Below are 25,647 nucleotides of genomic sequence, written 5' to 3'. Positions count from 1 at the left end.
GGGAACATGCTCGACACCATCGCGTCCCGTTGATGGTGGCGTCTTTCATCTGCTGTCATGTATTAGCTGTAGATGCACCGTGAACACTCCCCCAGATGTCGCAACAAGCTACCAGTCTCTGATTAAAGCGTTGATTCTCTCCGGGAGACCTTTCCTCTCCATGTATTTTTTTTTTAGAAAGGATATTCTCCTACTTTCACGGCCCAGAGAACAGACTTCATTGCTGAAAGTATGGTATAGAGAAAGAACCATTAGCTTTATGGCTTTGCTCGTCAGCATGCCATCTGGACGAGTCATCCGCCCGCTTAACGTTCGCATCTCTGTCTGCCCGAATAGGGCTGTATAAGCCTACCTTGGGATGGATTTTGCTCATGTTTTGGAGCATAGTACAAGACAACGGCTACAAAGAGCTCTGCGACGCACCAAACCCCAAGAACACCAGCCACAATTGTATAAGTGCAACCATACACTGGAAACAGAGCTGATGGTCCAGCCGCAGACGCGAGTAATCCTTACGCTCCTCTCAGCCATCCGATGTGAAGTGACGTAGAACCTAGAAGCGGTCACTTCTGTCCATCATCAGTCTGGTATTCGCAAGAACACATTCAGGATGAAGTTTCGTCTCGCTATCTTAATCTCGCTAGTCACACAAGCAAGATCACCCACACAAAGGCGGGCCCTCATAGTCCTTGAACAATCACCAGATCATCATGATCTGGGCAGATTTGCCTTCTATCTATTAACTAGGTCTAAACCCCTCTTTATATACCACTCGCCCTCACTCACGATACAACCCCTCCTCCAAAACCCACCCCCTAACCCTCTCGCCAAGCAACCCCTTCAACCACTGCTCATCCCCCCGTCCCGCCATCTCCCTCACCCGCGAACTACTCACAACCTCTCCCTCCGTCCCGTTCACCAACTCAACCCTCTCCGCCCACTCCCTCTTCCCCCCCACCTCCTCCAACCCGCCCTCCCTCAAACCCTCCAAATACGCACGCTGCTCCCCCTCCCCGCCCCACTCATCGCCAACCCTCAAACTAATCCTCAGTTTCCCCCGTTCCAGAAACGGGCCCAGCGCAGCCTTCATACCCCCCTCCGCCTCGGGGTAATACTTCGGATTAAAGATCCGGATGAGCGTATCATACCCCGCCAGATACACCTGCTCAACCCCTTCCTCGCCATAAAACCCACCACCCTCCACAGCGCGCGCCTTGTCATGGAAAAAAGGCATCGTCGTCACGCCCACATCAACATCCATCCCCTCCTTCGCCCCCTGCGCCAGAAGGTCCTCCGCAAAGGCGCACATCAGCCCCAGCCGCAACGCAAAGGCGACCGGCTTCGGGGCCTTGTCGGCGTTGTTCACGGCCAGGAGGAGCAGCAGCCGCGCGCCGGCGCCGGCTTGGAGCGCGGAAGTGGCCATGCGCAGGTGCGCCAGCGTGGGCGGGTTGAAGCTCGAGTCCAGCACGACGAGGCGCTTCACGGGCTGCTGCGGCCGGCGCGGGGACGGGGACGGGGCGGCATTTTCGCGGTGGTGCGGGAGGGTGCAGAGGACCCTGAAGGCGTCTTGGGACGATTGAAACGACGATAGGGAGCGGGAGAGAAACTCGACAAGCGCTTTGCGAGACATTTTGGTGAGAGTGGGATGGGATGGGTGGTGGTGGTTGATGAAGTGAGCACGACGCGTGCATGTCACTGCATGGGCGGAATTTACCCCGCTACGTGGGGGTCGGGTGTGGGTGGGGTGCATCGCGCCAGGGGTTCGCAAGGTAGAAGAAGTAGCATAAGTGTAGGTTATATGATCCGTGGAACGTGTTGATATCAACATTGACAGGTATCGTACACGAACAAGTTTACATCCATTTTGTGAAGAATTCTTTTGTGAATACTTATATAACCAGGGATATATAAGAGGTGCCCCTTACTCCAACCACCCCTTATATGTCCAACTACCCTTATTAAAGTAAACCGGTTGAACTATCCAAAGCAAGAGAGCCTGTTAGCGGAACTCAAGGCAGCACTGTAGCTCGATAGGGCAGTAGTTGATGAGGGTGGTTTACTAGATAAATAGGGGGTGGTTAGAGTAAGGGGGACCTCTCATGTATCCCTAGTCATATAAGTATTCACAAAAGAATTCTTCACAAAATGAACCAAACATTTACCACCTTCAATCCCTCTTTTGCGACTTAGCAAGCATGCTCGAGGTGGCCAGTCCAAACGCGAAGAAAATACCAATGCCGAGGAAGTTGAGCACGGCATTGATCCATGGCGGGACCCTCTGCCTGTCCGCCAAGTCATCGAGAATTTTGTCGATCCTCTCGGCCATCTTCTCCTGCCCGAAGCCGACGCGCACCCTCTGCACGCCGTCCGCGCCCATCTTTTCCAGCTCCTTCTTGCTCATCTTGTTCAGCACCGTGTCCATGACCTTGGTCCACTCCTCCACCTGGTCCGGCTCCCGCAGCCAGCCGGTAGTGCCATCCATGACCGTCTCCGTCGGGCCGCCCGTGTTCGCCGCCAGCACCGGGACGCCGGCCAACATTGCCTCGAGGGGCACGATGCCAAAGTGCTCGTTGGAGGGCGTGTATACCAGCAGCTTGGCCGACTTGAGCAGACTGTCCTTCAAGCTCGAGGGGATCGACAGCAGGAACAAAACGGGGATGTCCGCGGGCGCGGAGAGCGCCGTGATGATGTTCTTGGCCGTGAACGACTCGAGCCCCAGGTCCTTGGCCAGCGTCTCCAGCTCCTTGTGGTAGTAGAAGTTCTCGGCGCTGCGCAGATCGTACCCGCCAGCGACGACCAGCCGCGTGCCCTTCCTCTTCTCCTTGGGCAGCGCCGCGAACGCCTTGACGGCCAACGCAATGTCCTTCTTGCGCTCGAAGCGGTTGATGCTCAGGATGATGTTCCTGTCGGTCCAAACGGGCTCTTCTGTCGAAACGGTCTCGCTCTTCTTGGGGTCGATGTCGACGCAGGGGTAGACGACCTTGAAGTTCTTCTTCTTGGCGAGGGCGGGCCAGGCGCGGGTGGCGACGCCCTTGGTGAAGCCCGAGTTGACGGCGATCTCGTCGGCGAAGCCCATGCTCCACTGCTCGACCCAGTCGAAGGGGACGCGATAGAGGCGCTTCCACCAGCGCTCGCGGCCGAGGGCGAGGTACATGTCGGGGAAGTGGCAGTAGAAGAGGATGGGCGCCTTGGGGACGAGGTATTGCAGGAGGGGCAGGCCGGCAGAAAGCTGGTCGACGAAGAAGAAGTCCGGGTCCAGGGACTGGAGCTCGCGGGAGAAGTAGATGTGGAGGAGGAGGGTTATCTGGCGGGCGATGGCGCAGAGGATGGTGAGGCGGCCGAGGATCGATTGGGGGAGCCAGTCGCCGTGGACGCGGACGTCAAGGGTTCCTGCGAGGCGAGAGTGTCAGCTGAGGCTTCTTCGTAGCGGCGGCATTGTGAACGAGGGAGTGCGGTACCATCTCGAGCTTCCTCAAAGCAGTGGCCCTTGTCGCAGTGGCTCGTAAAGATGACGACCTTGCAGCCGCGGTTCTGGAGTCCAACAGCTGCATCGACGACGAGGCGCTCTGCACCACCGATGCCCAGGTCGGGATGGAAAAAGACCACCGTCTTTTTGCCGTCGTCTTTCTCCGCCATGGTTGCGGTCGCTGTGTGCGTTGTGGTGGTGGTGTGGTGTGCAGACAGACAGCTGATCTGCCTCCTTCCGAGAGGACAGAAATGCGACTTGAGACGAGTCGCAAGCAAGTGGGACGAATTGACCTGGTCGGAAGGAGCTCCCCTCTGGGTCGTCTGTGATTGGTTGCTGCGAGTGGAATAGCTCCTTACATAAGAAACGCCCAGGTCCGGGGTCGAGTCGAGGCGGCATCTGGGGTGCGTCAGAAGCGCTGCAGACTGGCGGCTAGTCTTGATTCTCAGGCCTTCACATGTGAAAGCCCATCTCCAGACTGATCCCGCGTGAGCAGGCCAGAAAGCCAAAAAATAATGGCAGCCACCTTCATTGGAGGATTAGCGCCTGTGCGTGTGAACCAGACACCTTTAAGGTCGGTGTGTCAGCCAGACTGCCGCCGTGCATTGCGCCGTGATTAGTCGATACCTCCTTTCCCTTTCGCATTCCGTTTCCCGAACCGAGGTCACCGTCGCTTACAAGTAAGACTGACTGACCATCCTCATTCAGCCGCCTTGGTGACCTACTACCTATCTACAGATCCATCTTTCAAGCTTCATCTTGGATATCTCATCTCAAACAGCTGTATCCTTGAGCTGTCATCTGAACTATCCAGACATCTCAACTCAATTCGAAGCTCCCAGCCTATCCGTCTCATCACTCTCCTCAACTCTCATCCTTGCCAAAAGACACCATCATCACCAAAACACCACCGCCAAAATGTCATCACCAACCCCCCTCTTCACAATCCCCATCCCCAAACTCGACTCCCACCCCGGCGGCACCATAACCTGCACCACCCCCTCCCCGCTCGTCTACCTCCTCACCTGGTCCTCCCCTCCCGACAACCGCCTCACGACCCCCTTCTGCCGCGCCTTCCTCGCCGCCCTCGACATCATCGAGTTCTCCCACCCGCCCGGCGTCCTCCTCACCACCTCCGCCATCCCAAAGTTCTACTCCAACGGCCTCGACCTCGAACACGCCTTCGCCACGCCGGGCTTCTTCCCCGACCCCCTCTACAAGATGTGGAAGCGCCTGCTCACCTACCCCATGCCCACCGTCGCCCTGCTCCCCGGCCACGGCTTCGCCGGCGGCTTCATGACCGCCATGCACCACGACTACCGCGTCATGAACCCGAACAAGGGCTTCCTCTGCATGAACGAGCTCGAGTTCGGCGCCCCGCTGAAGCCCCCTATGAGCGGCATCTTCCGCATCAAGTGCTCGCCGCGGGTCTACCAGGAGATCGTCCTCGAGGCGAAGCGCTTCGGCGGGCCCGCGGCGCTCGAGGCCGGGCTGGTCGACGTGCTCGGCGGGATGGACGAGGCGCTGAAGCTCATCGCCGACAAGAAGCTGACCGAGAAGGCCAAGTCCGGGGTCTATGGCGTCTTGAAGGCGGAAATGTGGCGGGAGAGCGCGTTTTATCTGAGTAAAGAGGAGTACGATGGCGAGGAGGCGCGGTGGGATGCGAGGGAGGCGCTTGAGAAGAAGAGAATCGAGGAGGGCAAGAAGTTTGCCGCGGACTGGAAGGCCGGCAAGGCCAAGCTGTGAGCTACCTTTATGATGATTTTAGACGACTTCACGCAAGCAATAGACAGGACAAATGGTTCAAAAAGCAACGCTACAAGGATCGTGTATTGTATGTATGTAAAAGACGCTGTTTTGACTGCCTTCCCAATCGGTCAGGGGGGTATCATGGACGTCCATAAAACACCAAAAAAATGCAACGCGGCCTCTCCTGCGAACTGCTCCCTCCCGCCTCTACTGCGCTTCCTCAGCCGGCGCATCGCCCGTGGCTGCCGCTTCTCCTTCTGCTCCTTCTACGCTGACAACAGCCTCTCCATTGCCGTCGCCGATATCCTCCGCGTTTCCGTTTCCGTTGGCCCTGTTGGCCCTTTTTGCCCTCTTAAGCTCGTTCGCTTCTTCTCTCTGCCTGGAAAGCCTCAGCTCAGCCTGGATCGCCTTCTCCCTCCGAGCCTCCACATCCTCGCGCTTGACCAGTTTCCTAAGACCGTCCGACGCCTTGATCATGTTATCGATACTGATAGCGTGGTTCGTCATCTGCCCGTTAATGTATGAGTACACAGCCACCGACGTCTCGCACTGTAGAAGCTGCGACTCGTTAAGCTTGAAGAGCGCCAACGCGACTTGGAACAGAAACGTGCTACCGTCGTTCATGCAGAGCACCACGTCCCACACGCGAAACAAAGCCTCGGCGGAAAGGCATCTCGTAAACACACTGAGGAACCATCCTAAGGTCAAGGCCTCGAGCTCGATGCTCAGCTCATCGAAGTGCTGGGAGAGCTTTGGAAGCACCTCGGCGACATACTCCCGCAGAACAAGCTGGTCAGCACGAGAAGATCGAAGGCTGTGGTCATAGTAGCCAGCTGGCAGGATCTTCTCGATAATGCTCGACAGAATCCAAAAGGCGTCTTCTGCCGAAGGCATGATCAGCAGCAGGTTGGCCGCAATGGCATTCATGCCCTGGCAGTAGCCAACTTCAGGATTGCGGCGAGCGTACGCCAACAGGACTTCGTTCAGCTTTGTGACACCTGGCCCCTTGCGGAAGAAGATATTGTCGGTCAGCGTTCGATTGATGTCCGCCTGGATCTGCGAGACCACTATAGGATCGTCCGCTTCGTCGAGGCGGGCAATGGTGTCCTGGTAATAACCTGGGATCCGGAGTGTTGTGGCACCCGAGCATTCAGACCACACCTTTGCACGCAGATTGACGGGGATGCCGCCGAGCACCAGGTTCCTGAGCTCCGTACGCTTGGCGCGGCCGACTTTGCCCTTGATTCCGAGGCCGGTAATACCAATCAGTTCGCCGTCAGCCAGAGCTGCCTCGGGCAGGTTAACGGCAGGTCGCTCATACCGAGCCTCAGCTGCGGCCGCTGCAGCGGCTGCCGCCGCCTCGCCATCCCGCCGCCGCTCGGCCCTAACCTTGCGCAGGAACTCATTCCAGCGGGCTGCCTTGTCTCGCTGCAAAGAATCATGCAACTCCCCCATGTGCTGGAGAAGCAGCTTCACCGGCTCGGTGTCGTCTCTAACAACAGTCCCCGCAGCTGCATCGTTCTCAGCGGGCAGCGTTGCCTCGCTCTCGGTGACTGAAATTGTAGCGCTAGCGATGGGAACGAAGCCGCGCTCGTCAGCCGTAATGAGACCGGGAGACTTCATGCCAAGCTCCCCTCCCTCGAGCACCTCCAGAGACGGCGCGCTGAGTGCGGGGGTGTGAGACAACAGCTCCGTCGGGAATGTCGCTAACTTGAGGTAATCTTGCCACTTCTTGGGCTTGCCTTCGCTCGAGCGTTCCTCGGCGGAAGAAGGGCTGTCGGGTCGCTCCTCGCTGCCTCCGGGACTCGGAACTTGCTCTTCTTCAATCATCGACGGGGACAAATCCGAGCGTCCATTAGACAGCATCTCGGCTCGCCCTCCTAACTTATAACGGCGAGCCATCTGCGCCGCTTCACGCTGTCTCTTCTTCCTGCGCTGGTCGTAGATAAACCCGAAACGGTCGGTAAGATACTCGCTACCGACATAGTTGTTGTAAATGTGTGTCAAGGTTGGAGGTTGCGTCTCGGGCGGGAGAATCGCATCCATTTCGACGGGACCATAGCTCTCCTGCCTGGGCGTGGCGCTCGTAGGGCTGCCCGTCATGGTGTCCCATCTCTCCTGAGGCTGCGTCCGCGCTGTAGTTGCCCCGGGAGGAGGATTGTTCACAGGTCCTGTTCGGCGCATGGCCATGAGTGCCTTGGGACCGCCCTGGGTAGAGACCACCCTGCTCGACTGAGTCGTCTTTGCACTAGATGTAGACGATGCTCGAATGGTCGACTGCGGCTGAGTAGCACTATTAGATCTGCCGCGGTTGGGGCCAACCTCGCGCGTATTGATGGCGCCTCCAGCGACCAGTCTCATAAGGCTGGCGGCGACTGAGGTGGACGCCTTACGAGACCCAGGTGGGCCGGACTGGATGCTAGACGCCCGACTCGGGGTTCTGGGCGGAACATTCTCGGGCGCAACGCTCTCCGGCGGCGGGCTGAACAGGTCATCCTGCAGGCCTGGCCGCCTGTCACCGTACGACTGTGCTCTGAGAACCGCGGCGGGTTTTGTGTCGTCTCCGTTGACGCTGTTGGGTCCGCTGTTCTTCCTGCTCGTGCCGCCCCAGAGAAAGTCCTTCCAGCCCCTCGTCGTACCTCGGCCATCAGTGTTGGAGGGGATAGAGAGGTTGCTGGCGCGGACGGTTGCTTCGTTGTCGGTCTGGCCAAATACGTTGTAAATGACGGTGTCCTGCATGGCGTCGCTCATCAGATCCGAGAGGCCGCTCTCGTTGCGACGGTTGCCCGGGCGGGAAGTCTTGACATCGCTCTCGATGGCCCGCAATCTCGTCTCGAGGTCCAGGTTGGACAGCCCACATTCCAGAATCATCTTCCGCAGGGCCCTCTCCCTCTCATCGGCTTTCCTCCTCAGCTGGGCGATCTGAGCGTCGCGCTGTGCCAGGTCGGTCGCGAACTGCCTGATGAGGGGCACGGCGCCGTCTCTGGCAATCAGTCGGTGTATGTGTTCGTCGTTGGCATGGTGCAGGGCGCCAGGTATCTTGTGCGTAGAGATGGGCGAGTCTTCGAACAGCGCATCGCGAGCAGCCTGTTCAGCAGCGGAGGTGCTCCCGGTGAGGTTGCCCAGCAGAGAGAAGGCGTTGGACCTGGCGTCAGAGATCTTGCGGACGGTCGCCGGGGGCTCGGGCTCTGGGTCGGGGGTGACGGGGTCGGGAGGGAAGGAGGTGTCTCCCCTTGGCGAGTCGGGCGAGAAGGAGGGGAAGCTCGTCAGAGACTTGTCTTCGGAGGCGGCAACAGAGCTGGCGGAGCTCGAGGGCTGGGAGTTGAGCTTCGATCGTTTGCCGCGGACGGTAGAGGAGCGGGCACTCCTCATGGACGTTGCGCTCTGCTGGGAGATGGAGCGCGCAAGGGGAACTGAAGGCTCTGAGTCCATGGCTGGTGTTGGTTTTGGCGGGTGATGACACCAAACGTCATGGTTTCAAGAACAGTCGAGGGTTGGCTGTGCGAGCCAGCTGGAGCAACGGCGAGAGATGCTCAGAGTTGTTTCGTGGGAGGATGTTATGCCATGCGGTGAAGGATGCGGTAGTTGTGTTTGTGAGTAAAGCAGCTGCTGGTGTGTTCGTGGGTGGTGCAGAGCAGGACAGGTGGAATAAGGGGAAGTTGACGTCGAGGAATGACAGACGCTAGAGGTCGAGGTAATAATGATAGCAACACAAGAAACGGGATGGGTTGGTTGGATGGCGCACAAAATGGCAGGCGGGACAAACACTTGGACACACACCCGTGGACTGGACACCCAGGTGCCAGAGCAGAGCGCGATGACGGTTTATGCAGTCAGGGATCCGGGACATGCCTGCCCGACACCTCACCTTGTCCTCAGTCCTCCTCAGTCAATGACCACCAGTCGCTGCAGTCAGTGGCTGCCCAGTGGAGGTGACTTTTTGGTGGAGGTGCACTGGTGAGGGGGACCTTTACGGGTCTCTCTCTGATCATTCTCTGGGGTGCCATCCATTGCTTTTGTTGTGCTGTGCAGCGCGTCTTGTGCGGGCAGGTCGAGGGGTGCGACAGGCCTGGCAGCTTCCATTTGGATTCCACGGCGTCCCAAGTACAGGTACTTGATCTAGCTAAACATGCACCAGTTTTTGGCTGTGTTTCGGCCCATGTCCATGTACCGCAACAATCCCCTCTGATGCGCGATCACGATTACCTCAGGCGCCTCAGCTGCAGCCCAGTGCCCACTACCGCGTAGGACAATCCACTCCCACCTCAGCCCGGCCGACGATTCCACTAGGGACCCTCTCCATCAATGCCTTATTACGGGCCGAAGCAGGAGGCAAATGTTGTGCATGCGCCCAAAATCCCGACTTTGAGCTTCTGCTCCTTTTCTTCTGGTTTCGATGGCTGAGATGGATACATATCATGGTAAGTAAACTCCGGACGGTACACCAATGCATGTAAACACCTGCTTCATCCATCTATTACTCACCATCGTGAACACGTCAAGCATAACAAATAAAGGAAATAAGGAGGGTCTAGTGCCACATCACTAGCAGTTGGAAAAAGCTTCGGCCGGGCTGCTACCTACCTATTGCTAACAAGCCCACAACACAAGCAACGCGCAACCTGGGAATACAAGGGACACACTCCCTCTGACACGGTACCTTACCCTTCGGGATGCAAATCAGGGCTCTTAAATAACGTGCCAACCCGCCCTCTAACCCCTTCCTCCATCTCGGCCGGGTCCCCCGTCCTCGACAATCACCGCCAGCGCAGCCCTGCCATGCCTCTGCGTACCCAACAACCCCCCGGCCTCCAAGGGAATTCCCTGAGTCTCATCGTCCCCGACTCCCAGTCTCACGCTCAGACGAGCACCAAAACGCAAAGAACGAAGCCCTAGGATGGCCACGAGAAATCGAAGACGCGTCGTCTCGTCCCCCCCTCTCCTAATAATACAGCCTCAATATCGAGAGCCCTACCAACTTTGGACTCACACACCAAAAAAACCTCTCACCTCTAAACCTCTACCTTCCCTGTCTGGGTTGCCTCCAAGACCAATGACAAACAAGCTATCCCCCTCCCTCCACAGACAAAGACAATCCTGGGCTGGAATTTCTGCCCTCGTCCTCATCCCAACTCTTCCATTGCCCACGAGACCACTCCCCAAGGGAGGGCAGAAAAAAACCACTAGAGACCACTGAAAAATCTAAGGGTCCTCCTCCATCGTGACCTCCGCGTCCAAACGAACCGTCTGTCTGTCCCTTGTGCGTGTCGTGTCAGGCACCGACTGGCACGCTCAATGACAAAAAAGACAGACACTCGGGCACCCAGCCTATTCCCGATTATCCCATCTCGGGCTCTCAGTAATATTACCACCTCATTTCAGGGGTCCTAGTGCCTATTTTAATCGCCCCCCCCCCCCCCCCCTCGCCGTCCCATCCCCCCCGCGATCAACTTTCCCGGCTGCGCGGTCGCCGGCCGGCGTGCCTGGTAGGTACGTCTGTCGTATGTGCCTGGCTGTTGTGTGTGTGGGCGACCTGCTCGATTCGCCGGACGATAATCTCCCTTGAAACCGAAAGAATTTTCCGGGACATGAGCGATTCAGGACACCTCGACACACACACACAACCATCGTGCGACGCCCAGACCCAGTGTGCGCGCGCCAGAATGTCCATCTACTACAGACTTGTTTGCCCTCGCAAGGAAAAAAAAAATCAAGAAACCTCGTATCGCGAGCGCGAGCACGAGCCCGCGATGACGAGGTCGCTGGGGCGCAGATAGCAAGATAGATCGCCTCCGGGGTCGCCGACTCGGCAATGCACCGTAACCTCGGCGCAGGTGGGTCCCGGCTGCACGGAAGGCTGCCGGCTGCCGTCCCGTCGTTGCTTTTCTACCTTCTGTTACATTTTACTGAATGGCAATGTCCGTGGAGTTGCGATCAAGTCATGCACCCATGTCAAAAGCTTCACATCAATCGTCGCTCAGCCCAATCGTCATTGTACTTCAGATGCAAAGTCTGTGTTCCCCGAACCTCTTGAATCAATGCTTTCTACCATCCCTATTCGTACAATACTTCCGTTTCGTCATTAAGCCCTGCTCCTTTTGAATGATTACCCAGACGCCTTTCCCGACCGTTGAAAGATTATCAATATGAACATGAATAAAAGCACACTCTTCCTGGCTGTGCTAGAAACGCCCCCCTCTTTTTTGCCATCATCATATAATACAATGTTCTGTGCCTCAAGCGAAGCTGTCCTCTGCGTTCCAGCGACTGCTGACCACGCTCTTAGGGGCGGGTGACTGGCTCGGCTCGTTGGCCGGAGCGGTGACCCGAATGGTGGGGGAAGACCTGGTGGGAGCCTCGGCCGGAGCTTTGAAGGAAGACCGCGACGGCGGAGGCTTCGTCGAGCTCTTGGCTGGAGTCTTGGCTGCAGGTGAAGCTGGGACGCCGGCGCCATCACTGGGCAAGAGACCCTCTTGGACCAACGCCTGAAAAGCTGGGTCGCGTGCAAGCATAAGCTGCCGCTTGACGGGCAAGCCGTCAAGGAGCTTCAACCTCTTGCAGCAACCGACGAAAATGACCTGGTACAACCGACGACGGAGACGGGTTGCCTCGTCGAGACGTTTGGAAAACACCTCGTCTCTCTGCGTATCGGCTTCCGGCAGGACGAATGGATCGGTAAAATTGCCCCGGTCTGCGGGGACCATAACCTGCACTGGCGGATAGAAGCCCTGAGTAATTGGATTGTCCCGCAGATCCAACTGCGTCAGGTGCGGGAAGTCCGTCAGGAGTTCCGTGACTGATGTCGAGTCCGCCAGGCGGTTGCCAGCAGCAAGAAGCTTCTTCAGCCGGGGAACGAATCGAATGGGTGAAAGATCGGCAACGGCGTTGAAGTTGAGATTCAACGATCGCAGATTTGGCATCAACAGCCCGAGGCCCTCTGGCAGACGGTGTAGCCCACAGTTGGCGAGCTCGAGTAGTTGAAGATTGAGGAAATCGACCTTGGGCTCGAAAGCGCCAATGTAGTTCCCGGAGAGGAAGAGCTTCCGAACTTCGTACGCCGAAGAAAGGAAGGACAGGTCCAGCTGGCCATCGCCACGCTGCTCTCTCAAAGATAAGCTGTCCAAGTGGCGAGCTTTGGTGAAACCAGTAATGTTCGTGATCCGATTCCTATCGACATGGAGTAGCCGCACTGCAGGTAGACGGCCGATATCAAGCTCGGCGATCTCGTTGTCGCTGAGGTCCAGGTAGCGCAAACCGTCGAGGCCTTGCGCATCCTCTGCGGTGAATGCAAGAAGCTTGTTGCGGGGTAGTTTGAGGGTCTCGAGTGAAGAGAGCTGCCCGACATTCAGTAGCTCTTTGACCTTGTTTCCAGAAAGATCCAGTTCTGTAAGCCTGTGTAGCTTGGTGCCATCGAAGTCTGCGACTTCAATCAAGTTATTGCGTGCCCGCAACGACAGTAGACCATCGTGCTGGTTTAGGCCGTCAAGGGATGTCAGCTTGTTGTTGTCGGCCTTAAGGCTACGAAGGTGAACGAGGTTCTTCAGAGCTGACAGGCTTGTCAGATCGTTATTGGAGAGGTCGACGTATTGGAGGTTGGTGAGATGATCCCATGACGTCAACTCAGTAATCATGTTGTTGGTGATCTTGAGCTGTCTGACTGATGCCGGTACTCCATCGAGATGACCAATGGAATTATCGGATGCGTCAAGGCTCACCAAGCGACCACAGAACTCGTCCAACATGTGCAGGCTCGAGAGCCGCCTCTCGCTGACGTCAAGTTCTGTAAAGTCCTCCCAGTAGGGCTCAAAAGGCTCAATCTCGGTCAAACGGTCGACAAGATCGCGAACTGTCATGGACATGACCTTCTTGGAGCCGTCTCCGGTGACGAGTCGCTGATCGTCTACAATGTAGCTGACTTCGAAGCCAAATGACTTCTCGTTGTGGTTCAAAGTAAACTCGGACATGGGACTGAGAGACAGATTGCCGACGTGGTGGCTGATGAAAGCTCCTGCGTCAGGGTAAAGACCGCCGTTCCTAGTCTTGCCGGGCGTCTTGATGAGAAAACTAAGACTTCTTTCTTGGTTTTCGTGCGAGACGTGGCTAAGGGCGCTGTTATCAGCGATGATGCTGACTTGCCTCTCCTCGGCATTGTCGACAACGCTGTCTTCGTCTCGTTCGTCAATACGAGAAACGGGGCGCGGAACAAAGGACTGGCCGCGCAGAGAGAACTGCCTGGAAGGGCCGCGTGCCGGGGCGGTACAAGGCCGGGGTTGCAACAAGTTTCGACGGGCGGCTTTTGTCAAGCTCTGGTACTTGCTGCGCTTGGATTCCTCCAAGACGAACTGAGAATCAATAAAGCTGCCTTCGTCGTCCTCGAGGCTATCAATGTCTTCTGCCGCGACATCCTGAATAATGGAGGCAATTGGCGAAGAGAAAGAAATCGTCATCCGTCTGCGAGACGGCGAGGAGTCGGTAATGCGATCCTCATCGAGTTGGATCTCGTGCTCGACCTCTCCAACAGGTAGCTTGCTTCCGAGTTTCGTGAACTCGGTTCGAGCTTGCGCCGCAATATCCTTCGGTAAGGTCCCATCTGGTGATAGAGTGACGAAACCTTTGCCTGACGGGTTCCGAGGAGTGCCAAAGGAGCCAGCAGAGCCAGGTGGTGACAGCGACCAATCCGCCTCGTTTGCTTCGGCCTCCTTCTGAGCTGTCACAATCCGCAAGTGCTGCATCTCCTTAGTCAAATCAACAGACAGGTCCGGAATGCTCGCGAAAGGATCGTCCTCGCTGTCTTCCGAAGGAAGCACGTGAGAGTGTAAGTGCGCACTTCTAGGACGAACACTTTCCCCCTTCCGCTTGATCCAGATGTTTTGCTGGCGGTCCAGGTACATGCTACCCACTTGGTCCGGGATCAAATGGGACACGCTCTGAGGCATGATGGTTTTTCGTGACTCGGAATTGCGGGAGGAGCCTGTGTGGATGGTTCGGGTGGTGGATGCTCCAGATGAGTGGGTCGGGTAGTCGTCTGCATCAATCGAGTCCATCGGCCTATTTGGGTTGGCGCTGATGCGGATGTTTGGGGGGTCGCTGATAGTCTCATCGCCTCCAAGGTATTGCAGCTCTTCAGTGTTAGCTCTTTCACGGCTTCGCTCCTCGATTTGCCGTTCAACTTCCTGTGCCACACGAATGGCGTCTTGTGCCTCGTCCATAGATCTGAGGGATGAGGAGATGACGTCTCCCATGTCACTGAGTTCCTGGTACTTCTTCAAGTAGTCGAGGATGTCGGGGTTCTCCTGTCGCTGCGGTGCCCTCTGTACGGGTTTCCCCTCGCGGCTAGGAGGCCGTGAGAGCGGCTCTCTTGTTGACTCCTCGTATGAGTCCTCATCAAAGACCGGACTGGGCTCGCCAAACTCCGCATCAGATTCCTCAACACTCGTGAGACCACTCGGGGCCTTGGCTCCATTCCTGATCATCGCCATGATCTTGCCAGCCTCGTCCAAAAAGTCTTGGGTCCTGATGGATGGCTTTCGGTCCGTATCGAGAGTGCCATTGCGATCGTTGCCGCTCGTCGTGAGCTGTGAAGCGCGGGTGGGAGAGCGACGCGTCGGTGGCTCCTCGAGCAGGTAATCCTCCGGAAAGTAGTCATCTCTCTGCATTGACGACCTTGAGCTCGGCGTTGGAGTTCGAGGGCGGAGAATATGGCGATTAGCCAGCACGCTAGGATGAGCTCTTTGCTGCATGCTCCCCGGACGGGCGTCCTTTCGCTTCTTGCCCATCATGCTCTGCATCAGGGCGTGAGACTCATGAACAGGCTCCAGCGCTTGAAAGCGCTCTTCACGTCCGTAAGCAATATCAGACTTGTGCAGCGTCCTCCTTCGCTTCGGAGTCGGGTCTTTTGATGGCGAGGTCATTGGCCTCTTTCCCTCTGAACCAGTGTCGCGTCTGTGTGGAGTTCCCAGCAAGAGGGAGTCGTCCAATGGGAACCGAACATTTCCTCTCTGAACACTGCCCTCACTGCCGAATGAGGCTTCCCGAGTGTGTTTTGACGATGAATCCGTCGTTGTCGCAGACTTTGCACGCTTCCTGGGGATAAACATTGACTCCTCTTGGCCTGGAGAGCCTGTGACATTCGCAAATCGCAAAACAGACTCTTCAAAGCCAGAAAGTCCATCGAAGTCGCCCTCGTCGTAAAATTGTGACTCCTCATCATCGCGTCGAATGGAAATTTCTTGATCGAACTGATAACCTTCCAAATCGCCTGCGCCGAACTGACTGACGGATCGTGAACTTGCAGCAGTCTGCTGAGCTGGCACGGAGAGGTAGCCCACGGGAGCAGTATGAGGTCTAGGCTTCTCAGTCAGTCTGGAAGCATCCCCAGAATACGCTCCGCTCAGTGATTGTCGCGATGAGCCTGACATCTGGTCCTCAAACTGGCTAATGCGACGGAGAAGCGTTTGGTTGGTGAAGGTGTCGTAGGGCCCAAACAGCTTCAGCGGGCTCGTGCTGTTGGTCCCGGCTGTTGCTCGCTTGTCAGGACTCGGATGAGGTGCTCTTGGAGGTGGGGGACTTTGAGAGCCATATCGCATCGTTCCCTGCCCCGGCGAGTAGGTCCTGACGCTGGGGAACTGCTTGGGGGTGCTTGCTTGCAGAGATTCTTCGGGGAACATCTCAGATGTATCGACACGCATGCCGGGACTCAGACCCCGGTATCTGAATGACCCATCACCAGACCTGCCACCACGCTGCAAGTTGAGAAAGCCTCCCTTGCGCGCATAGTCTTCGGTTGTGTCCACCTTGTCGTTCTCGGGCTCATCCTGCGTTTCGTCTGCGTCAAACTGAAGCTCGCCTTGAGAGTCGAGAAGCATCTGGTCAATGCGAAGCTTCTCAAGACGATTTTGAAGCTGGTCGATGGGCAGTTCGGTAGGCGCAAAGGGCTCTGCGTCGCCCTCCTCGCCTTTTGGGCGCATGAGTGTAAGCACAATCGGGCTGAAATCCTCGTTTCGGATGACACTATGTCCGCTCGTCTTTCTCGACGCGTCGTTCGGGGGTGCGAGGCCGGTGACTGAGGTGTCTGCAGTAGGGACACTTTCTTTCACGGTGGGTTCGGTCGGCTCTTGAGGATGGCTGTCTTGAGGCGCACTGAACTCGCTAAGCTTGCTTTGGTCGAGCGAATCGTCCGCCAACTTGTACGTGACTTGAGGCGGTCGTATCCTAGGACTTGGGCTTGGACTTGGATCCATCTGGCTTCTGCCGTCAGACTCCTCCTCCTCCTCCTCCTCCTCGCCTGTGGTCACGTCTGCGCGGCGGAAAAACGGGGGGCTCGAAGGTAACGTCGACTCGTGGCGGGGGCTCTGGTCTGCCAGGCTGGTGTCCTGGGGCGTTGGCGGCTTGAACATATTCTCAAGACCTGCAGCAGCAGAGCAGAACAGATCTCTTTGTTCGCCATACGCAACGTCCCCATACACGAGCCTTCGCTTCCATTCCGGTGTGCTGCCTACGTTCTTCAGTGGGGACGATTTTATCGACTTGTGCTGCACTGTGTTATGAATAACAGAGCCATTTGTTGAGGCCGAGAGTGCGCGACTGGGTTGGCGAGATAGTTCGGAGGGCTTGAATTCTCGAGAACGCTTCGGGGTAGGTCTTCGTTGGGAAGAGAGTGGCAGGTTGATGTCGTTTGTGCTTCGTTCGCTGAGGACTCCGACGCTTTTTTCAGTGCCGGCACTCGACGGTCGTATCCTACTGACAGGGAGTGGTATGCGACTGCCGGCTCCCTTGCCGTTGGGTGTCTTGTTGTTTTCGCTTGGTTTCAAAGGCGGCAGGGCGGACGGCGACGCCTCAGATCCAGCCTGGGAAGGCCAATCCTCGGAGAGGGAGTCAAGCCAAGCGGGAGCCATGATGTAAGGGCTCGTGCAATCGGAATAGTGGGATGTTGGTGGTTATAAACTGTCCATCGGGGGATGTAAATGGCTGCAAGAGGCGTCGCGGTTTGCGGGGTGTGTTGTTGCGATGGATGCGATTTGTTTACGCGGGCAGTTGCAATGGGAAGGTCGCCAAAGTGAAAATGCACGTGGAAAAGATGCAGAATGGCAAGCTGAACAGAATGGCAAAAGGACTGGCAGCACAAGCACCGTGGCAGCCTCCGCTGGGGTGCGGTGAGGTCCCGTCGTGATGGTTTGTTGTATTGTGAAGTTGTAAAACGTATTGTATTGTTACTCGTGGGGAACGCGGTCGAGCCTTCGCGTCAGTGTGTTCCGCTGTTTGGTAGCGGCCGTGGAGTGTGTGTGGTGCACTGGTGCAGGTTTGGGGCGGCGTTATGTCAATCGCTCCAAGGGTCGGATCCCAGAATAAACAATTGGATAAAGACCATTTTTAGCGTGCTTTTCGCAGCGCAATGTTATGCTCAGAGTGGCGGGTGCGCGTTGCTGTGTCAACCGCCACGACACCAAATTCCCCGATCCCCCGATGGCGCTATCGCTGTATCGAAGTCGTGGGGGGCGCATGCTTCTAATCGCATCTCTTATGTAATCTCGCGCCTCAGTGCGATGGCTGGAGAGTCTCGCCTTCCAAACGCCAGAATAAAGAACAGTGGAGACCACTTAACACGATGGCCCGTGCACAGGCGCGTCTGTCGCGTCGCCGGGTGAACATGAAGACCCGCCCGACCCATCGCCTCTTTGTCCAATTTGGCAGCCCATGTTTGTCTGCGCGGGAGGCGACGACCGACCTCTCTTTTCAACGACATCCCGCACTCCGGACCACCGCCCGGCGCCGATGCGACCGCCCAGCGTACCGAACCACTTAATCTCTCCCGACACCGATCAAAGTTCATGAACAACCTAACCCCTCCTCGCCATGAGTTTCGCCAAAGACTGGCGAGTCCAGTTCTTGGACGACGAGCCATTCTGCGACCCAGCTCGCGATGATGCCGAAGTCCTTTGCGAAGGATCCGACGACGAATATTACGACAGCCCAGAAGAGAGAAGACGCCGGATTGAGGATGCCGCCCACCGATATTTAAGCGGCCAAGCCCCCGTGCTGTTGACGTCGGTGCTACGAGGCCCGTTTGAAGGACCAGATGCGAAAGGCTGGGTCAACCCATGGCGGTCGAAGAGAAGCAGAAACCCACCAGTCGCCGTCGTGGAGACTGTCGCGGAGCTTGAGGTTGCCGAGAGTGAGCTATCAGACGCCGATGACACGGGATCTTGTCATCTACCCAGCCCCCGGAGCCTGGACCAGGTCGGGGTCACGGCCAACCCGCATATGACAGCAGAGGATCTCGAGAGGGTACATGCTTGGAGGAGTGCGACGGAATCAGCAATACAACCAGACGACGAGCCAACTTGGTCATTCGCAAGCGATATTTCTCTATCGCAGTCTCAATCTCACAGGAAACGCCGTTCTATGGGATCAGACTGGCTCAAGCGGAAGGACAACAAACGTCGGAAAGCAGAAGAGGAAGATGTCGAAGGTGCATCCATTGTCGCCTTGCCTAACACGCAGCACCCTGGTCAAAGCCGAGATCTTTCTCAGGATATGTATAGGACACTACCTATGATTATGGACGAGACTGCGCAAAGCCTGCCGGGTACCCAAAGTCAATCAAGGTCGTCCAGAAGGGCATTGCAAAGGTCCAACAAATCTTCATCACAACAACTCCCGCCTCAAACACCAGCCAAACCCACTGCCAGCCCCGAGGAAGAGAACCCCGCCCCGCTGAGCACACCCATTCAAACACCTCCATCTGCGAAGATGTCAAAAACGACTCCACAAACAAACGCGAGAGAAGAGGCGCCCGCAGAGGTCGATGTGGAGATGCAAGCGAAGGATACCGACGACAGCATTGAAGTTAAAATAGAATTCGAGACTCAAGAGGACGAAAGCTTTTTGTTTCGCGCACGGCCCAGAAGCCGTGGTACTGCTGCCAATGCCAGTGTTGCGATCAACGAACATCATTCCTCTTCCCCCGCCCCCGCGACGCCAGACACCGAGTCGGAGTCGCAGTCAGATTCAGAACCAGCCGATGAAGCTATGGACCTTGACGGGGAAACCTGCTTTCCTGACGACACCAAAGCGACTTCGCCTGAGTCTAGTAGAGCCGGTGAGAATCCGAAGGAGGACGTTGCAGACAACCGCCAGCCTGATGCGGGAACCAAGGGGACATTACTTCAACTGGCCGCAGATTTGGCCTCGGGTATTGCTATGAGGAGAACGGTCATCTCTGAGACTATAGATATGGCAGAGACAGTTCATTGTGCAGTTGCTACGAAGCAAAAGGAAACTAATGCTCAGGACGAGCCAGTATCGGCCAGTCAGGAACAGACGATAGTCGCGCAACCTGAGTCGCCACAGAAGCAGAAGCATACTGAAACCGGTAACGAAGAGGTGCCGGCCGAGCAGGAACGGACAGCAGCGGTACCACTCGATTTGCCGGAGAAGCAGAGGGCATCGACACCCAAGCAAGTCCCTCCCCAACCAACCCCAGCCGTCGTACTAGACCAACAAACTGCCGCCGCCGTTTCTCCGGGCATGCAGGATCTTTCCGTCAGCAGCGCGGTCCAGGAGATTTCGCAACAAAGCCCCTGGTCGAAAACCGAAATGCCTCGCCCGAGTAGTCCTTGTCCTCCTGCTCCATCGGCGGAACATCAGGATCACAGCTATACGACGGAGACACCCATGGGTGGACAAAAGTACACCAATCCAGAGACGCCCATGGTTCAAGACGACGAGTTCGAACCTACACCAATGAATCCCAAGCACATGCCCCATTCTGAGTCCATGAATGGGATCGTCCGGACAGATATTCAACGGTCTGAAGACTATGCATCATCTAGCATTCAACCCGACGACGTCACCCCCGCGCGTGAGAGCCCAGCTCTCCCAGCATCTCAGCAAAGTCCTTGGAAGGCGGACGTACCTGCCGTTGCCCCAGTGCGCCAGCTTCAATCGATTCGGGAGAACAGCCAGCACAGCTTCCTAGATCCCAGCTACCAGAGCCCCTGGGCCTCGAGCCCGGTCAAGATGCGTCAGGCTGCTGCAGAAGCTTTGGCCTTCAATTCTTTCAATAGCCCCATGCCCGCCTCACCCTCGCCGCTTGCCTCGTCAACTTCAGCATATGTGCCCACGCCCTTGGCCGAGCCCGTCATCGAACAGGAGTCAGTACCTCCCATGGAGACTGTGAGAGCTTCGACGCCTGAACCGATCCTTGAGATCAAGCGTTTTGCCAACTTCATGTCACCTTCTCCTGAAAGGCCTCGGCGCCAGCCTAAGAGGGCGCGCGTGAGTGGGGGCCATCTGCCAAGCACGCAAAACCTGTTGGCAGCCACAGTCGACAACCCTTGGGACGCGACTCCCAGACCAACCAAGCGTGTCAGATGGGCTCCGGAGGTTGAGGGTGGTGAATCCCCTGACGGCAGTGATCCTGCCACCCCCTTGGTGAACAGGACAGCCTCTCCGCCGCCAGAGTTGGCAGTAGCAGATCTTCCCACCGGTGAAGATGACCAGTTCCAGAAGCACTTTCAGGCGGTCTCGCGCAGGACCAAGATCACCCACAGGCTCCTCCCGTCCGCATCACAGCAGGCTCTTGAAAGCCCCGGGCCAATGGCCATGGCCGAAGCCTTTGTCACAGCAGACGCCCTTGGAGCAAAAGCAGCGGCGCCCGAGGCACACATGGTGGCGCACGATGTACCGAGAGCCTCGCAGCAGCCACTTCAGCTGGTGTCTCAGGAGGTCGATGACGTGGACGCTGTGCTCGAGAATCTTAATGAGTTCATCGATATGTGCGATGTCCAGGCCGATCTCGAGCGCACCAAGGAAGAAGAACGACAAGAACGGGAGAAGCGGGAGCGCGAGAAGCAGAATCAGCAGAAGAATGGCATCACGAGTAGTCAACTCTTTGGGAGGTTTTCCAGTGGGGGATTCCTAGATGCGGGCGTGTGGGACTGAATTAGTCATCGAAGGAGTATCGCTGATATGTTAACATGAGGGAGGGGCAAGGTGTTCAAGCGCTTATCATACCATGTAATTTTGCTTTTCAAGCGTGGTGTTTAGGGTCATTACGATACATAGCATGGGTCAGAGGGGTCGCATGACGAGCAAAAGGCTGCGTAGATGCTTTGTTTAAAGGCGTGCTTGCTGTGTTGCCTAGCATAGATACCCAACCCAGATGGATCGAAAGAGAATATTGAAGCTCAGTCAAGAACATCTCATAGCTTGCGTGTGTCCTTCGGTATCCTGTGTCAAATACTTCCCTGGTTACGAGGGAAGCCGTGCTGTGTGAGGTGGCTTGAGTGCGGGTCAAGCGAGGTGAACAACCTACCTTTGGTGCCTGCCTTAGCATGACCGGCACGTTGCCTCCATCTCAAAGGCCGCGTAGAAAACATACCAGAAGCCTTACATTTCGTCGTGCTGCACAGTTCTCAGAGAACCAGTGTCGCTGATATATATACCGCTGAGAACGACACCAGACGTTATCAGCTTGGTAGATCTGCATTAAAAGGTTCGTGCTTAAGATCAGACATTTTAAATACAGGGTAGATGCAGCTTGATCGTTTCAAACGACAAATTGTACGCAGCAATCTCTGCAGAGTCAAGATGTGACAGGCTGAGTGTCATTTCGTCGTCCTTCGCTACAAGCATGATTCTACTTCTGTTATGAAACGTGACACACTCACATCGGCGAGTATTTTGGTTTGTGTCGGTGGGAATACACCTCCACGGACAGATATCGTGGACAGAGCCGGGCAAGGGACAGTCGACGTTCACGTCACATCGCGGGGCTGACGCCAGCTAACAGCACAGAGCTCATGAATTGACAACACGTCAAGCACGATCTAGCAGCCCAGAATTGGCGCCAAATCCGGCGATCATTGTCTTGTGGAGTTTCAAGGTCGTACAGACCACGCCCTCTTATACTGGGACCGGCTTTCTTTGGCTCTCAGGAAAGATAGCGTGGTCAGCAAATCCAAAGACAACTTTGAGGCATCTTACATGCGTGCCATCGACCGCCTTGAACATAGCGCATAATCAGCATACCGGCAAGCATGTCTTATGAAACACTGCGACCGCGCGGACACGAACATAATACCAGCAGGGCCCAGGGCGCTGTATCGAAGGCAATATGCAGCATTTGCATGCCTATAAATGTGGCATGTCAGCAAGTTACACTGAAGAGATTCTTCAAAGATTATTGTCTCACGAAAAGATTGCTGATGGGGCAGTAGGACATGTTACCGTTAAGATTGTTGCCGTGAACGCAGTGCGTCCACGTTAGACCATGAGATGCTGATATGGAACACTCCTAAGACTACCTGTCTCCAAATCCGATTTGAATACACGGCCAAAGACAGAGTATAGGAACAGAGTCAAGCAAAACGATAAATGCTGATCTCATGCCAGTCAGCAATTGAGCAATCAAGTGACATCTTATGCTCAAGCCTCAGCGGTGTTGGCTAGATAGCCGGTGAAGATAAACTGCCACTTGTATTTTGCCGCCTCTGGAAAATCATCAAGATGACGAAAAATGAATGTTTTTATACAAAAAAGAGGCCCTGTGCTGCTAAAGCCATGGCTGATCTTCACCACATCGCTGATGCGGGTAGGATCAGAGATTATAACCCCCCTGACCAGCCAACTGTAGAAGACCGCTGAGACATGCCCTTAGTCATTCATATCCTGCTGTCCCTAGAGTGCAGGATATATATTTGAGGCATCAATATGAGCGGCAAGCAAATATGGCCAATGTTTGAAAAGTTCAGTGCAAATCTGCGAAAGTGATGCTATTGACCGGCGTTCACATATGCCTGCCAAGCAAGAATCACGTTGATGATCTAAAGCAAGAATGAGAACGCCTCCCCGAATAAATGGCAAAAGATGAGGAATAACAATACCCATAAGCGCTGCAAGAGAGATTAAATCCACCCTCTGATCCCAGCTTGTCTGTTACACATGTTCAGACTATGACCATGCCATAGTAGCAGAACTAGAAGGTTTGGGACAAACAAAATCGATTGCAGAAACAATCAAAGGCTCAGAACAGTAGGTTCTTATAAAAGTACGCTGGCTGGCTGGTAGTTCACGCCTCAGTAATAGCCGATAGAGTCCGGTCTGGAGAAAGCCAGAAATCAGTCACAACGGGACCTCGGTGCCGTAATCATAACTGCACGAGCGGCCTCTTACTACGCAAAACAGAGGACAGTGTCGCGATGCTGGAACCGACTTCGAAACAGAGATATCTCCCCGTGCAGGATTGGGTTGTCGAACCCCGAAATTTGTGGATGGAAATGCAACATAAAAAAACAACCTAACCTGCAGTGTCGTAATCATGAAGGCTGTTATCGCGGAGAATACCACTTTTCTCCAGCCTTCTCTTCGCGCTCAAAAATCCAGTCCAATTCTTCGAATCTTACTACCCTCTCAAACCACGCTTCATAGATATCACCTACACTCAGCTTCATGCATCCATCGTAGTTGACCGGGTCCTCAACGCCACGGAAGCGTTTCGCGGCGCGCGAGTCTATGAGCCAGACGTAGGAATTCTCATACAGCACATTCCGGGCCTATCAATCGTGTCAAAGTAGGCCTTACTTACAAAGTAATAGGAGACCTACCATTCTTTCGGCACGACTCACTGGCTCCAAGTGTGGCGTCTCCTTGGGGAGTGCAGCGAGCGAGCGGAGAGAACCCTCGTCGATGACCAGAAAATCGCAGAACCGGGGGCTATAACGGCTGTTGGTCTCCATGTCGACATTGCCGAGAGTGTTACCACGCCAGGTCTCGAAAATCTCGACGAGCGACTTGATGTCTTGCTGGCTCGCGCCCGTAAGGTTGGGATAGTGCCTCACCGCTTTTGAATATCCGCCTTGGTCCTCAACGACGTCCACGGCGAAACGTCGCGCCATTTCTTTAGTGACTGAGGCGTCGGACTTATTACTCCTCAGATAGTCAACATAGACTAGATACTGGGTTACCCATATCTTCATTTTTTCAAAGACTTCTTGCCATAAGGCGCTGGATTCCTCCGAATACGCGGTGCGCAATACTGAAGGGGATGTATCAGTTGGGTGGAAATCTGGTGAATGTTGAGGTATGAGGGTCACTTGTGTAGCCCCACGACCCCTGAGCATACGTAACACCTAGATTCGCACACCGGTGGTAGCAATCATAGAGCTGGTACATGTTAATCATGGCGTTCTTGTCTTTGTCGCTATTGGATGGATGCATGTAGAGCTTGAAGAACTCGCCGGCTGGCGGAGGGAACGTCTCTGGGCTTGGCATTGTGAACGCGTCTTTTCGTGTTGGGGTTCCTGATACGTGCTGGGTTTGTAGGCGGGAAAGATGCCGGGAACAGAAGGCGCGTCATTGGCACACGGAGCTCGCAAACCAACAACTGCGATGCGAAGCGAGAATATCAACCTCGATTAGGCAGACGAAAGAGCGGAGGAAGGACGCCAAGGCAATCTCACCCGCATGGATTCCGACACTGTGATACTGCGGAAGACTCTGATGCCTTTGGAACAGACGATCATGCTGACGGGAAAGCAAATTACGAGAATTCACATTGCGGGAAGAAAAGACCAGCCTCACGACGCTTGCTCCCCTTTTCAACTGACGAGGCCATCCGAATCGCAGCTGTGAATATCCCCAGCAGCACCCAAGAAGGCATCAAGTACAGCAGCTGTCGCCCCATTGCATCCAGCAGCATCAACCCACGCACTCTCCCACCCAAATCCTAAGTTGCAAGAGTGAAATTTTCCTTCTGCCTGGATGCCTCAAAAGATTCAACCCAGCGCGCTGCCCAAACCCGCTCTTTCCACCCATTTCACCACGATGCAGACTTTTCAGGCAGCACCAAGTACGTACCCACCGCACCCACCCACCAACCCCCGAATTCTCATTGGCCAAAAAATTTACTGATCGCGGCGCACCTCCGCCCCACACCCCTCCCCTCTGCTCTTCTATATAAACCTCTCTTCCCTCCCGCTCACTTAGGATTTTCTTTCTTCTTTTTCCTTCATGTCGACAATACTTCAGAGAATCATTTCTATAGTATTCGACCTATTCTTGGTTCCCTACAGGAGCCACAGATCCCACCCTGGTTGATGAGTGATATCCTCGGCACCCTAGAGTGAAGAACTCTGGTTGCTCTCGACCTGTCCGCAAGGATGGCGGTCGGCGATTCGTTCGCAGGCTGTATAGAGAGTGGTGATGATCTCGTCCCCGTCTGCGGTCTTGCCCTTGTGGCGCGCGGGCGGGGTGGGTGTCGATGGACGTCTGACAGGCTTTTTTCTCTTTTTCATTGCGTGCTGGGGTGCTGTCCCTGGTCGTGAGGAAGAAGATTTCCATGAACTTTTGCTGCTTGTGTTAGGCCCACGGGGGAGCTCACGCGATCGTACGGCAGCATCGCGACAATACCAATTTTGTCCGGCGAAATGCCA

At 55.6% G+C, this 25,647-nt stretch overlaps 7 protein-coding genes across 7 annotated transcripts; 2 read left to right on the top strand and 5 right to left on the bottom strand.

The window, feature by feature from the left end:
- Positions 1 to 778: 778 nt before the first annotated feature.
- On the bottom strand, positions 779 to 1,630 carry COL26b_006730 (uncharacterized protein; the record flags this gene model as incomplete). The annotated part of the gene is made up of 1 exon (XM_053179542.1): positions 779 to 1,630. The coding sequence occupies one exon, from the start codon at positions 1,628 to 1,630 to the stop codon at positions 779 to 781; it is 852 nt and encodes a 283-aa protein (XP_053036487.1).
- A 537-nt stretch (positions 1,631 to 2,167) lies between these two features.
- Positions 2,168 to 3,636, bottom strand: ALG2 (Alpha-1,3-mannosyltransferase-like protein; the record flags this gene model as incomplete). Its single annotated transcript, XM_053179541.1, has 2 exons — positions 2,168 to 3,390; positions 3,459 to 3,636. The coding sequence occupies 2 exons, from the start codon at positions 3,634 to 3,636 to the stop codon at positions 2,168 to 2,170; spliced, it is 1,401 nt and encodes a 466-aa protein (XP_053036486.1).
- Positions 3,637 to 4,384: 748 nt separating this feature from the next.
- On the top strand, positions 4,385 to 5,212 carry COL26b_006728 (uncharacterized protein; the record flags this gene model as incomplete). Its single annotated transcript, XM_053179540.1, has 1 exon — positions 4,385 to 5,212. The coding sequence occupies one exon, from the start codon at positions 4,385 to 4,387 to the stop codon at positions 5,210 to 5,212; it is 828 nt and encodes a 275-aa protein (XP_053036485.1).
- A 210-nt stretch (positions 5,213 to 5,422) lies between these two features.
- Positions 5,423 to 8,647, bottom strand: COL26b_006727 (uncharacterized protein; the record flags this gene model as incomplete). Its single annotated transcript, XM_053179539.1, has 1 exon — positions 5,423 to 8,647. One exon carries the CDS (start codon positions 8,645 to 8,647, stop codon positions 5,423 to 5,425), a length of 3,225 nt encoding a protein of 1,074 aa, XP_053036484.1.
- A 2,804-nt stretch (positions 8,648 to 11,451) lies between these two features.
- Positions 11,452 to 17,109, bottom strand: COL26b_006726 (uncharacterized protein; the record flags this gene model as incomplete). The annotated part of the gene is made up of 2 exons (XM_053179538.1): positions 11,452 to 16,746; positions 16,960 to 17,109. 2 exons carry the CDS (start codon positions 17,107 to 17,109, stop codon positions 11,452 to 11,454), a joined length of 5,445 nt encoding a protein of 1,814 aa, XP_053036483.1.
- Positions 17,110 to 18,067: 958 nt separating this feature from the next.
- On the top strand, positions 18,068 to 21,157 carry COL26b_006725 (uncharacterized protein; the record flags this gene model as incomplete). The annotated part of the gene is made up of 2 exons (XM_053179537.1): positions 18,068 to 18,499; positions 18,590 to 21,157. 2 exons carry the CDS (start codon positions 18,068 to 18,070, stop codon positions 21,155 to 21,157), a joined length of 3,000 nt encoding a protein of 999 aa, XP_053036482.1.
- Positions 21,158 to 23,544: 2,387 nt separating this feature from the next.
- On the bottom strand, positions 23,545 to 24,487 carry COL26b_006724 (uncharacterized protein; the record flags this gene model as incomplete). The annotated part of the gene is made up of 3 exons (XM_053179536.1): positions 23,545 to 23,769; positions 23,842 to 24,251; positions 24,358 to 24,487. 3 exons carry the CDS (start codon positions 24,485 to 24,487, stop codon positions 23,545 to 23,547), a joined length of 765 nt encoding a protein of 254 aa, XP_053036481.1.
- Positions 24,488 to 25,647: the final 1,160 nt, after the last annotated feature.

This window comes from Colletotrichum chrysophilum (genome assembly GCF_026319265.1).
Source record: "Colletotrichum chrysophilum strain AFK26 chromosome Unknown scaffold_51, whole genome shotgun sequence".
Lineage (NCBI taxonomy): Eukaryota > Fungi > Ascomycota > Sordariomycetes > Glomerellales > Glomerellaceae > Colletotrichum > Colletotrichum chrysophilum.
Note: the sequence above shows the minus strand (reverse complement) of the source record. Positions and strands in the feature narration are given on the sequence as shown.